This window comes from Lampetra fluviatilis, chromosome 68 (genome assembly GCF_964198595.1).
Source record: "Lampetra fluviatilis chromosome 68, kcLamFluv1.1, whole genome shotgun sequence".
In the NCBI taxonomy this organism is placed as follows: Eukaryota; Metazoa; Chordata; class Hyperoartia; order Petromyzontiformes; family Petromyzontidae; genus Lampetra; species Lampetra fluviatilis.
The window spans coordinates 5,670,891-5,683,297 of record NC_136342.1 but is presented as its reverse complement, the minus strand read 5'-3'; the positions used below and the strand labels follow the sequence as shown (position 1 = coordinate 5,683,297).

Below are 12,407 nucleotides of genomic sequence, written 5' to 3'. Positions count from 1 at the left end.
AACCCATGGAAGTGATGTAGTGGAATGTATGTAAAAGATGTATGTAGAACTTCTTTCACACCGTACGTGGCCAATCGTGCTAAATGGAGATGCGGGGGAAGTACAACTAAACACAAAAATCAGTTGTAAACAAAGTACTTTTCAATCGACGTGATGATTTAAAGTGTAAAGCTCCAGTGGCTTCCTAATATCGGAAGGAAGAGCATTCCAGACTGCCGCAGAAGCGCATCTGAAAGCGCGTGATGCCGTGACCGTCTTTGTTTCATGGTTTGCCAAAAGCCGCTGCTGCGAGGATGACCGGAGTGCACGCGATGATTTATGCTCCTTGACGAGATCATCGAGGTATCGTGGTTAATTTGTGGCATGCACTTCGTGTGTAATGAGTGCGACCTTATAACGTATTCGGCAACCGGAAGCCAATGCAGCTCAACGAGCACCAAACGAACATGGTCAGATCTTGCATTACCCATCGCAACACGTAGCCAAATAGTTTTGTACACGCTGAAGCTTGGGGGAAGAGGGGGGATTGTGTGCCCCGCACCACCATTAAATAACATAGTAGACTAAATGTTTGACTCCTTTAGTCAACCAGACGAGGAGAATGACTAACATAGCAATATAGAGACCGTGGAGGCTCCACTAAAATTCCCAAAGATTGGCATTGACCAGACTAAAACAAAATTTAACACTGCATCCAGACAAGTGAATAATCCTAAGTTCAACTTCAAAACCAATGCACGCGCGCATCGCTCACTCCCAATCGCACCCCCCAACGCACCTGCAAGTGCTTGATGGTCTCGCCACCTTTGCCGATCACCAGCCCAACCTTGCCCGCGGGAATCATGAGCTCCTGGAAGGAGGGTGCCGGTGGTGCCGCCGAAGCCGGCGGGCCGTTGCCACCACTGCCCCCAATACCGCCCCCAATGCCGCCGCCGCCGCCGCCACCACCACCACCACCGTTGTTGTTGGGGTCGGCCTGAGAGCCGGGGCCATCCCGCGCGCGCTCAATGATCTGCTCAATGAGGCGCTTGGCATCCCTGTTTGTATGGTAGAGGTGAGGGAAGGACAGTGAGGAGGGAGCGGACACCTGAGTTAATAAATACCTTAGCGGGCTTTGACTGGTAGGATGATGGTTTAAGTTGTATTTGTATGTTTTCTGGGCAATTTGTTTGCCTTTCCTGTACTTTGCACTGTGGTGTTTGTAGTTATAACATTCTGACCATGTGCCCCTTCTGCAAATTTGTGAAAAAGAGCTTTATAGCTTATCGGATTCCTCCAGCATAAACAAATATCCTGATCTGATTCTGATTTGCTGAAAGTTTTTTTAATCAGTGGGCACTACCTAAAAATGTTACTATTTTTATTTTAGCAGGTAATGAACCACTGAGCTATGTAGCTCTTTTCAAAAGTCACCTGGCTATCACAAATGACAGCTCAACAAAGTGGCTTATGTGAAAATTTATCGCAGCCAAATGCTCTAAACGCACATGGATTCTAAATGGTGGGGGGAAAACTGGAGGACATGGAGAAACATCCACGCGACTACGGGGAGACCACGCAAACTCCAAATATACAGACAAGGTCAGGATCGAACCCACGACCTCCTGTATACCAGGCGAGGTAGTTAACATCTTGCCACAGTGGCACCCCGCAGTATGTCAGAACTGCTATGACATACTGATCAGAAACATGGCCACGGATGAAAACTATAGAACAAAAAAATTAAAATTCAAGACTTGAAATTTTCGTGACTTTTTTTCCGGCAAAGTCATGTAGGTAAAAAATAAAATTAAAATAAATTCAATCACGACGTTTCGGAGGCAACACAAACTTCCGTCTCCAGGTGGAACCGTCACAGCAAAATTACTGTGACGGTTCCACGTGAATACGGAAGCTTGTGTTGCCTCCGAAACGTCATGATTTAATTTATTTTTATTTTATTTTTTACCGACCTGAAGATGGAAGCTTGTGTTGCCTCCGAAACGTCGTGATTTAGTTTATTTTTATTTCATTTTTTACCGTTAAATTACTGTGACGGTTCCACCCGAAAAATACAAAGAGTAAAAAAATGAAAAGTACGCAAAGAAGCATTAAAAGAAAAGCACGCTTGGAAAGATGAACACATGGATTAGAGAACATTCGCAGGCTAATGATATCAATACTGAAGGAAAACAAAATAAGCTTGGACGATAGACCAATGGCCAAACATAACAGTGGCTATCAAGGAACAGAACGCAATAATTGTTTTTTTACCCTTTTATCTGGCAACAAAACTGACACCTTTTTTTACAAGGAGTCATGTTTGCATTGACCACAATACCTGCGGTCGGAATGCAAACAAAAACATAACTCTGATAATGTATGCACGGTCCTTGAAATTGATTGGTCCACACCCGAGACAGCTTTCTTTAGAGCCTAGTCTCACATGGTGTTGGACCAGATGACGCCAAAAGGCACACAACTCAAGGACAATGCACCATCAGAATATGAGAGCTCGAGGTGTCAGTTTTGTTGCCAGATAAAGGGGTAAAAAAACAATTATCATATTTTGTTACTGGCAAATGAGGTTCCAATGGTGAACAGAACACGTTCGAGAGAAAGTCGACCATGGAGCTGGGCACATTGATTACAGTTCATGGGTCGGTGCTGAATGGATGCGATGGGTTGCTTGGGATTTCACCCAGCAGATCAGGGCAGATGAACTGATGAATCTATGCAATCATTAAACCCCTGCTAGATGCACACCATCTAGTTATCCGAGAGGCCAATCATACAGAGGGCAATGGGACATCGCTTTGCTGCAAAGCGATCCCGAGACTTCATTCCATAAGAGGTGATCCTGTGTGCCGGCGTCAGGGTCAATTTGCCAAATGGACATAATTGGCAGTACCACACCAGGTGCAGCAGCATTACAACACACTGGGTCCTCATGACAAGTCTGTCGATGTCGCGGTTGCCCGTTGAGTTGCGCTGCAGAAATCTGCATCAAAAGTTGCCTAAAGATTCAGCAGCAGCAGCTTTTCCGTTCAAACGTGCCGTGGTGATACCACCATGAGCAGTCGTACATCTTTGCAATGCCACCGTCCGCCAATAAATTATTCCGGAAATGAATCAACGGCCCGTCCGACCAAGTCTACAGCACGAGTCAAATCTTGCCTTTGGAACATGGAGCCAGTCAATCGTCATCAGGGCTGGGTGCTGCTATACTGCAACAGACTGTGAAGATTGGTGTTCAACCGCTCATGTAACCGTTCCGTCTTCCGATCGCTTCCGACATCACGAGAACTGACTTTTGAGGCACCATGACCACCCCACAAGATTTTCTGACTGGGGTTGCGAACCACGGGAAATTAAATGATTGTGAAAATTTATATATTTTTTTTTTTAACTTTCCAACGCACCACCGGTGTACCGCCAATACGTTGAAATGTAACAAAATGATCCGCAGGCTGAGAAACACAGCACACCTTCCTTCGCGACAGCCTCGCACCACAGGAACAGCGCTAATGCCCAATGCTGTCCTTCCCCCGCTCCGCCGATTGGCAGGGCTGGCTACGTTCGGTGCGAACGAGGTTCAACGCACAAATGTATATTCATTTACCAACAATAATTACAATGTACACGGGTAAGTGCCGTTTGCTTTTGCGGGCTGTGCCCGTCATGGGTGTGCGTGGGGTCATGCGTCTTCACCTGATGGCTTCTGGCGTTCCAGTGAGGGAGCAGGGACGCTCCGGTTTGCCTCCGCTGTCTAGGAAGACCATAGAGAAATACGAAAAACACAAAGACGAGTTCAGCGGCGGCGAGAAACAAGAGTGCACTCACAATCAATGCCGACCGAGCCGTCCCCTCCCTGTTGGGGGGGTTCACCCTCCAATCATTCCTACAGGGGGCGGCAGGGGTCTGTGAACTGGATACCTCACATTGAGGAAGTTAATATTAAAGTAGAACATCGAGGAGGGGGGGGGCAGCGATTTTCAAAAAGGCAGGATAATCACTAAATCATTATTTATAACTGCTTATTTTTGCACATTCTTGTATGACATTGTGTTTTTAGGTGTTATTATATGGTATTGTTTTAAATTAGTTTACTATATGAAATTGGCATAAATAAACATACAAATCCTACTTTAAAAGGTACTGTTTTTACTGTACCGTGCTTACCACTCCAATCTCGAAGACTCTGCATGGAGTGATGTATATACGTGCAGAATTTTCATTAAGTTGTATATAGTGTATATTTAACACCGAAATCAAGCATAGCTACTTTTTTTGTTACGCGCATTGTGCCGATCGCCGTATTGGAGCGGTTTTACCGGAGCAGCCCGGGACCGCCAGATAATCGCGCAGCGCCGGATAATCGATGATCAACTGTAGTTGTCGTATTGGTAGGCTGGCCCATTCCTCGGGAATGTGAAATTGTCACAAATGACTCGGGGCCACCGATGGGAGATAAATCACCTTTCTAAGCACGTAAGCAGAAAAATTTGATATACTTTTACACATTTTAGAGCAGTGACAGTCACAATATGAACGTATTATCACTTAACTTGTTTGCCAAGGGGAAGATTTAGAGTCTCAAGACTTTTTCCAAAGGGTCCTGCTAAGTGTTTGCAAGGGGGGGCGACGTTTCTGTGCATTACGTTTTTTAAGTATAAACTCTCCCACACACAGCGCTATAACAAATCGGCACTCTATGGGGGTAGCACTGAGCGATGCCTGCCTGTACCAATCACATTGTTACGTGTTTTTGCCTTCACAAATTTTTACTTTCATCAAATGTTTTGCCATCTCATTTCCATGGTTTGTTAGCTGTGTGTATCGCAAGTGCAAGGATCTATTTTAACTCGCAAGTCATCAAATGTGTAAGCCTCCCCAGCCACCACAGCATGGCACGGATAGGCATGCAGAGGTACGGAGCAACGTGAACCCCCCACTCACCAGGTGAGATCTGAATCTTGCAGCCCGACTCATTCTGTAGCTTGGAAATGTTTTCACCTCCCCTGCCGATGACTACAAGGAGCAAGCAGACAGCACAGGGTTAGTCGGGGGTTAAGGGCTGGGGATTTGGGAAGATTGGTGGGGTTTTAAGGACTGGGTAGGGGTTACAAACGGCAGTGTAGGCAGGTCTTGATAAACATTCGTGTTGTCTAGGATAAAATTTTAGTTTTTCAAAAATACCTCCTGACCATCCAATTTCATAGATTTTCATCAAATAAATCTTTATTAATTTGAGCACTATAATGCAAGGTTATCATGAAGTTGCTATTTTCAAGACGGCAGCAATTTCGCAGTGTTGCTTTGTGTAATCCAAATTGAGTATTTGGCAGGTAAATGTTCAAATGTTGACCGTGATGCCGGTACACGATGGCATCTTCATCGTAAATGAAGGCAAGGAACATCCACTCTGAAGCAGGCGGTGCATTGTATTTTATAGTGACTACACCCGCAGTAATAACCATGGTGGTCTGCCATATTTGAACCACGAACCAATACAACAAAAAGCAAAGAATAAGAATGTTAATTTATACTGGAGGAATCCCATAAGCTATACAGCTCTTTATCACAGATGTGAAGTAGGGACCGGTCAAAACTTTACAACAAAAAATAAAAAAACAACAGGAGTGCATCTTACAGGAAACGTAAAGAAAGAAAAATATATATACAAATAAAACTGAACTATTTTTTTTATCTTACCAGGTAAAGCCCACTGAGCTATTAGCTTTGTTAGAAGTGACCTGGCCACAAATGATAGTTCAACTGGCTTATCACGTGGAAATGTATAGCACTGGGCCATGGTCACCGCCCCTTGTTTCACCAGTAAGAAACACTACAGACAGAACGATTGGTCGACCACATTGCTAAAAATTCAGGAAGTCAAGCTCGTTTAAAAATAGCGGCAGGCCCCACATCCCAAAGGCAGGAACCTCCCCATAAGCCACATTCAGTGTGATGCACCATTAAGCACCATCCATTACTGGGAGGTAATAGATGAGAATCCAGCATCACACCCGAGGCCAATACTTTCACTCCCCCCCAACTCTTTTCAGATTATCCCCGTAGCTGAAAAATCCAACTGATAATTGGTAATCGATTAATAAAACAATTGGCTATCCTGGCTGTAGAGCCAAGTAGACAGTGGTGGTGAGTGGGTAGTGATAACGGAAGAGGCGATACTCACTGAGTCCCACCATTCTGTCCGGCACTTTAAATTCTTCTGTCACTTGTGACCTGCCAATAAGATCGACAAAAAGAGTCCCCTTCTTAAACAATTGGACACCCTCAAGGTAATTCAATACCTCCGTCGCAATGGTAACAGACTATGGTTATATATAGACATTGTCAAGATAATAAAATACAGCCATCAATAATTTTTATGCTTTCCAAAAAGGCTGACGTTGTTCATGCGTTAGCTCTGTCCATCGGTCTCAAACACAGGCCCACAATTACTCTTAAAAAATTATCCAATGTTATTGAAATGTTACTTTAAGGTTGCATCGTTATTTGGGACCTCACATGCCACATACACACCTCTGCTCCTCCCCAATGATGCGTGGCGTCATTATAGTGAATAAAAAACTACTGAGAACGCACATTAGAAAGCCTGACAGAATCCATACGTATGTATTATTTTCTTCCTCGTTCTACCGTTCAACTTGCTAAAATACTGGCAGACGACATTCATGCAAATTACGCCAAAGGGTTATTATTAAATCTTACTTAACTTTAAACTAAACTTTTTTTTATTTTACCAGGTAAGGCCCACTGAGCTATGTATCTCTTTTTCAGTAGCGACTTGGCCACAAATGATAGCTCAACAAAGTGGCTTATCATGTGGAAATTTATAGCAAATACTAAATGTGGATCGAAAAACCAGAGGACATTGTGAAAAAAAATGCTCCAAATATACAGCAGGCGTCGTCAGGGTTGGGATCGAACCCACAACCTCCTGCATATCAGGCGAGGCAGTTAACATCTCCGAGCTATCGTGGGGCAGGACAAGTACTAGTAATGGAAGAACTCCATGACTCCAGGAAGTGGCCCCGAAGCTTGCCATAACGTAAGGGGACCATGGTAATTTACAGCCAACGTCAGTTTACCATGGACAATTAGAACCAAGCCGAAACATAACATAAAAAATAATGTTTAATAATGTTTTTTTTATGATAGAATATAGTATTGTCATCAGTATGACATAAGTATACCAAGTTTGCAGTCGATACCACATGGGGAAGTGGGTAAAAATTGAGTTACAAGATTTGAGGCTCCAAAAACGACAATAACAGAGCGAGTTAATAAAAAGCGTGTAAAATAAATGTACCTTTGTTGCGCCACCATTGCTGCAAGCTGGGCACCGATGGCTAGGGGAGAGAAAAAGATCAGGGAAAAACTACTCAAATAATACTAACTTTTTTTCTGGAAATGATTGCAATGAAGACAATTGTGAACATTTAAGTCATGATGGTTTGCCTCTACTGCATGAAACGGGAAACTTAAAAACAAAAATGCCTTACGGTCATTTTTCGCAGCAAACTTTTTACACTCCGGTCCATCTGTGAAAACAAACCCACATGTCAGACTAACTTAGCGTTTAACTGAAAACACACTTGGCTGAATAGTAACACAATCATAATAATTTATAAAAATCTGAATCTTTATTTGTACTGGGGGAATCCGATGAGATATAAAGCTCTTTTTCGCAGATGTCCAGTCGGGGTGGGTCAGTGTAACAACAATAATACAAAAATGCCACCTCTCGACTGTTAAGACACGTCACCCCTCTGAGCGGATGCTTGGTCAACCCAAAGTGCTTCAGACTAGGACAGTTGGCTAGGTACGGTGCAAAAGAAGCTCAGCATACACACATAGATAGCAGCAGGAGTAAAGTCTCTCCATGCAAGTTGCTGACCGAGCTGGGAATCATCATCAGGTTAAATCCCAGCTGGCCATTCCTTCCTTACCCACGTCCTCCAGCATGGGCCGTTTCTGTGCCACGAAGGGGAACATATTGGCAGCCTCTACGGCGGGGGGAGGCAGCACTCCCACGGTGGTGTTGACCGGTGGGCCCGTGCTGGCCTCCACGCCAATCTTTGCCGCAACCTGCAGCCGCAAACAAAGGATCCCCACCCCACCATGAAGTCTTCCCTATATCGTTCTTCTACTCAGAAGTGGCCTTCATTGCAAGGCCGCCGCGAGCCACTGGCGGGAGACCCCTGGTGGCCTTTAGTGCGGTCCCTCGACAAGACACAAATGTGAACATCCCCCCCCTCCACCCCCATCATCATTGTTGTGCTGTCAAACCCCAATGGTTTCAAATGCGTGGCGGCTCTCACACCGATGGCTTATCGGCAAAAATTTGTGAAGAATGCCGTCCTACAACTAAGATGGCTACAGTTCCCGTGAACTTTGCTTATCGATTCCTCCTCCCATTTTGACCTGGCCTCCCACTATTTGAACGACAGTCTGCAGCTCACAACAAACTCACTAAACATACTGCAGCTCACAACAATCGTCTTTACCACATCTCCGATAATCACGGTTGGCTACATACGGTGCAAAATGAGTTAAACGTGCATGTATGTTGAACTTCTGGATATGGAGGTCAACAAACTAAACACAAAAAGCAGTTGTAAGGAAATTCTTTTCAATTTAGTATAGTAGTGCAGTGTATTTTAGTGTACAGTGTAGTGTGTGTAGTGTATAGTGCAGTATGTTGAACTTTTCGCACCGTTGGTAACAAACCGCGCTAATCGGAGGTGCGGGGGAAAGGACAACACAAAAAGCATCTCTAAAGAAATGAGTTTTCAATCTCACATACAAATACATACACTGCTTCAATTTGGAATCCCCCCACTCCGTTCTTACAAGCCACGCACAATTTAAGAAACTTGTCAGCTCTCATCTATTACAACTCTGAAACTGTGTCACGTTTGACGTTTTGTGCCAGTGCCCAGAAACCGTGATGGCACAAACTTAAAGAGTGTAGTCGTTCGGGCTGGTTGCTGCTGAAGTGTGCGAGCCACCTATGATGGTGCATAGAGGTAGGTGTGAGTGAACCAGTAATATCGCAACTCCTCTACTTACAAAGGCATTAGGTAACAGAGGTATGTCCGTAAGTCCAACTTTACTCCTATTCCAAAGATTGTACGGCATGTACACTAAAAACGGGGAATGGCTTTAAAAGTTGTATAATCTCCTGTAGATGCCGCTGGTTCTTCACGTTCTGCAGATGTAGATGTCACCACCCGCCATCTATTGCGAGGCGGTTGAACTTACAACTCTCGATCCGAACACACAACTGGACATAAGGGGGAGGGGGGTTTGTTCGTATCTCTGAAAGTTCGTAAATCGAATTTTCGTGTATAGAGTCGCCGCCTGTACTGAGACCGACCGCCAATGTTAATTTTAGTTTTTATTTTACTCACTCCACTGGCACACACACGGACAGAGATTGCCGTCATCTGGGTAAAGTGGATTTGTTCGGTATATTATGGGTTGGGGCTTGCGAGGGACGATGAGGACATGGTGGGGTGGGGGGCTCATCCAGCAGTGGATAGAGAGGTTGGCAACAACTTTAAAAGTGGCCATCTCTCATTTCCTCGTTGAATGATGGCCGATGGCGTGGTGGTCTCGCACAGTAACACCAAGGCCACACCGCCTAGCCCTGGACCAACTTTTTATCCACAATTACTCTTTTAATACAATAAACACACACGGGACCGAACCACGTCTTAGACGGAAGAAATGACTTACACGTTTAACTTTTAACCCGATTTGCTGTCCAGCTCAGGCTTCGCTAGGCCAGCACGGCACTATAGGCCTCAACACCCCCGTCTGAGTTTTTAACACCGGAGGATGTTTAATTTTAATTTGAACGACCACCCATCGAGTGTTTAAGGTGTACGAGGTAACGTCCAGCCGAGACACACGGAGCGGTGAAATCGATTGATGCGTAAAGTTGCCGCGTGGATTGTCAATATCGCGGGGTCGTGCGGGTGTGGAGGGCCTTCATCCAGCAGTGGATTGACCATCACGAATGAGTAAAACGATTGACGAGTAAAACAAAGTGGATTGTTTGGGGAAAACGCTGGCTCCGATTTCAGTGCTCCGTCTCCATGAGGGTTGGGGTGGGGGGTGGTGGACATGACATGGGACGCCTTCCATTTAAGCAGAGTATTAATGTTAAACGCACGGATAATTAAAACCACAACAAAAGCCGTCTCGCAATAAAGACGCAACCGGGTTTTTTTATTCTATGGATTTCAAATTTCGAGTCAATTCCCGTCGCCTTCCGGCGACTGAGCGAGGGAAGCGCGGCCGTCAGGGCCTAAGCGTCAGCCCGAGGCAAAAAACAAACAAGCCACGAATAGTAAAGACATTATTATTATACAACGCTCTGTATCGTAACGGCAATAAGCGACTCTCGTTACCATCCTGGCGCGTTGAACGGCGTCAGCGAAGGCGTCGCTCTTGATTCCTCCCGCGTTCGCCATCCCCGCGCCGCCCTGAGGAGTCACCACACCGCCCAACCCGAACTCCGCCATTACAGCCGCGGCCTCCTCCACAGCGCGCGAAATGGCGGTGGCGACGCTTCGCCCACCTCCCACAACCGTCAAAATCCCCGTCGGGCGCGCACAATGCGCACGCGCGGGACGCGTCACCAGCCCCGCCCCTCAAACATCCCCCCACCGCATCCCCCCATTGTCGCGCTCCCCCCCCCCCGGCTCTCTCCTCCCCCCCCTGGCTCTCTCCTACCCCCCTCGGCGCTCTCCCCCGCCCCCCGGCGTTCTTCCAACCCCCCCGCGTACCCCCTCCCCGCGTTCTCCCCCCCCCCGCGTTCTCCCCCCCCCCCCGCGTTCTCCCCCCCCCGTTCTCCCCTCCCCCCCTCGTTCTCCCCTCCCCCCCTCTTTCTCCCCCCCCCCCCGCGTTCTCCCCCCCCCCGCGTTCTCCCCCCCCCCCCGCGTTCTCCCCCCCCCCCCCCCCGCGTTCTCCCCCCCCCCCCGTTCTCCCCCCCCCCCGTTCTCCCCCCCCCTTTCCGCGTTCTTCCCCCCCCCGTTCTCCTCCCCCCCCCCCCCGTTCTCCCCCCCCCCCCCCGTTCTCCCCCCCCCGTTCTCCTCCCCCCCCCCCGTTCTCCCCCCCCCCCGTTCTCCCCCCCCCCGTTCTCCCCCCCCCCGTTCTCCCCTCCCCCCCCTTTCTCCCCCCCCGTTTCCCCCCCCCCCGTTCTCCCCCCCCCCCCCGTTCTCCCCCCCCCCGTTCTCCCCCCCCCCCGTTCTCCCCCCCCCTCGTTCTCCCCCCCCCCGTTCTCCCCCCCCCGTTCTCCCCCCCCCCGTTCTCCCCCCCTCCCCGTTCTCCCCCCCCCTCCCCGTTCTCCCCCCCCCACGTTCTCCCCCCCCCCCCCCGTTCTCCCCCCCCCCGTTCTCCCCCCCCCCGTTCTCCCCCCCCCCCGTTCTCCCCCCCCCCGTTCTCCCCCCCCCCCCCGTTCTCCCCCCCCTTTCTCTCCCCCCCCTTTCTCCCCCCCCTTTCTCCCCCCCCTTTCTCCCCCCCCCGTTCTCCCCCCCCCCCGTTCTCCCCCCCCCGTTCTCCCCCCCCGTTCTCCCTCCCCCCGTTCTTCCCCCCCCCTTCTCCCCCGGTTCTCCCCCCCCTTCTCCCCCCCTTCTCCCCCCCTCCCCGTTCTCCCCCCCCACTCCCCGTTCTCCCCCCCACTCCCCGTTCTCCCCTCCCCGTTCTCCCCCCCCCCGTTCTCCCCCCCCCCCGTTCTCCCCCCCCCCCGTTCTCCCCACCCCCCGTTCTACCCCCCCCTTCTCCCCCCCCTCCCCGTTCTCCCCCCCCTCCCCGTTCTCCCCTCCCCCTCCCCGTTCTCCCCCCCCCCCCACGTTCTCCCCCCCCCCCCCCCGTTCTCCCCCCCCCCCCCCCGTTCTCCCCCCCCCCCCCCCGTTCTCTCCCCCCCCCCCGTTCTCCCCCCCCCCGTTCTCCCCCCCCCCGTTATCCCCCCCCCGTTATCCCCCCCCCGTTATCCCCCCCCCCCCCCCCCCGTTCTCCCCCCCCCCCCCTTTCTCCCCCCCCTTTCTCCCCCCCCTTTCTCCCCCCCCCTTCTCCCCCCCCCTTCTCCCCCCCCCTTCTCCCCCCCCTTCTCCCCCCCCCCGTTCTCCCCCCCCCGTTCTCCCCCCCCCCGTTCTCCCCCCCCCCCCCGTTCTCCCCCCCCCCCCGTTCTCCCTCCCCCCGTTCTCCCCACCCCCCCGTTCTCCCCCCCCCCCCGTTCTCCCCCCCCCCCCCGTTCTCCCCCCCCCCCCCCCGTTCTCCCCCCCCCCCCCCCCCCGTTCTCCCCCCCCCCCCGTTCTCCCCCCCCCGTTCTCCCCCCCCCCCGTTCTCCCCCCCCCCCGTTCCCCCCCCCCGTTCTCCCCCCCCCCCGT

General features: G+C 50.1%; 2 protein-coding genes across 4 annotated transcripts in view; one reads left to right on the top strand and one right to left on the bottom strand.

Annotated features, from left to right (window-relative positions):
- LOC144952608 (far upstream element-binding protein 1-like) overlaps window positions 1-10,614 on the bottom strand; it is a 37,963-nt gene extending 27,349 nt beyond the window's left edge. The window contains exons 1-8 of one of the 3 annotated variants that reach the window (XM_078883099.1): window positions 10,428-10,614; window positions 7,959-8,097; window positions 7,512-7,550; window positions 7,319-7,358; window positions 6,179-6,228; window positions 4,939-5,010; window positions 3,691-3,748; window positions 779-1,037 (exon numbers count right to left, since the gene is read on the bottom strand). In XM_078883099.1, the coding sequence (XP_078739225.1) occupies window positions 779-1,037; window positions 3,691-3,748; window positions 4,939-5,010; window positions 6,179-6,228; window positions 7,319-7,358; window positions 7,512-7,550; window positions 7,959-8,097; window positions 10,428-10,541 (771 nt within the window). In that variant the 5' untranslated portion in view covers window positions 10,542-10,614. The remainder of the gene's footprint in view (window positions 1-778; window positions 1,038-3,690; window positions 3,749-4,938; window positions 5,011-6,178; window positions 6,229-7,318; window positions 7,359-7,511; window positions 7,551-7,958; window positions 8,098-10,427) is intronic. The other 2 variants (XM_078883097.1, XM_078883098.1) reach the window with 2 other exon arrangements.
- SETX (senataxin) overlaps window positions 1-12,407 on the top strand; it is a 302,333-nt gene that overhangs the window by 99,279 nt on the left and 190,647 nt on the right. The window lies entirely within an intron of this gene.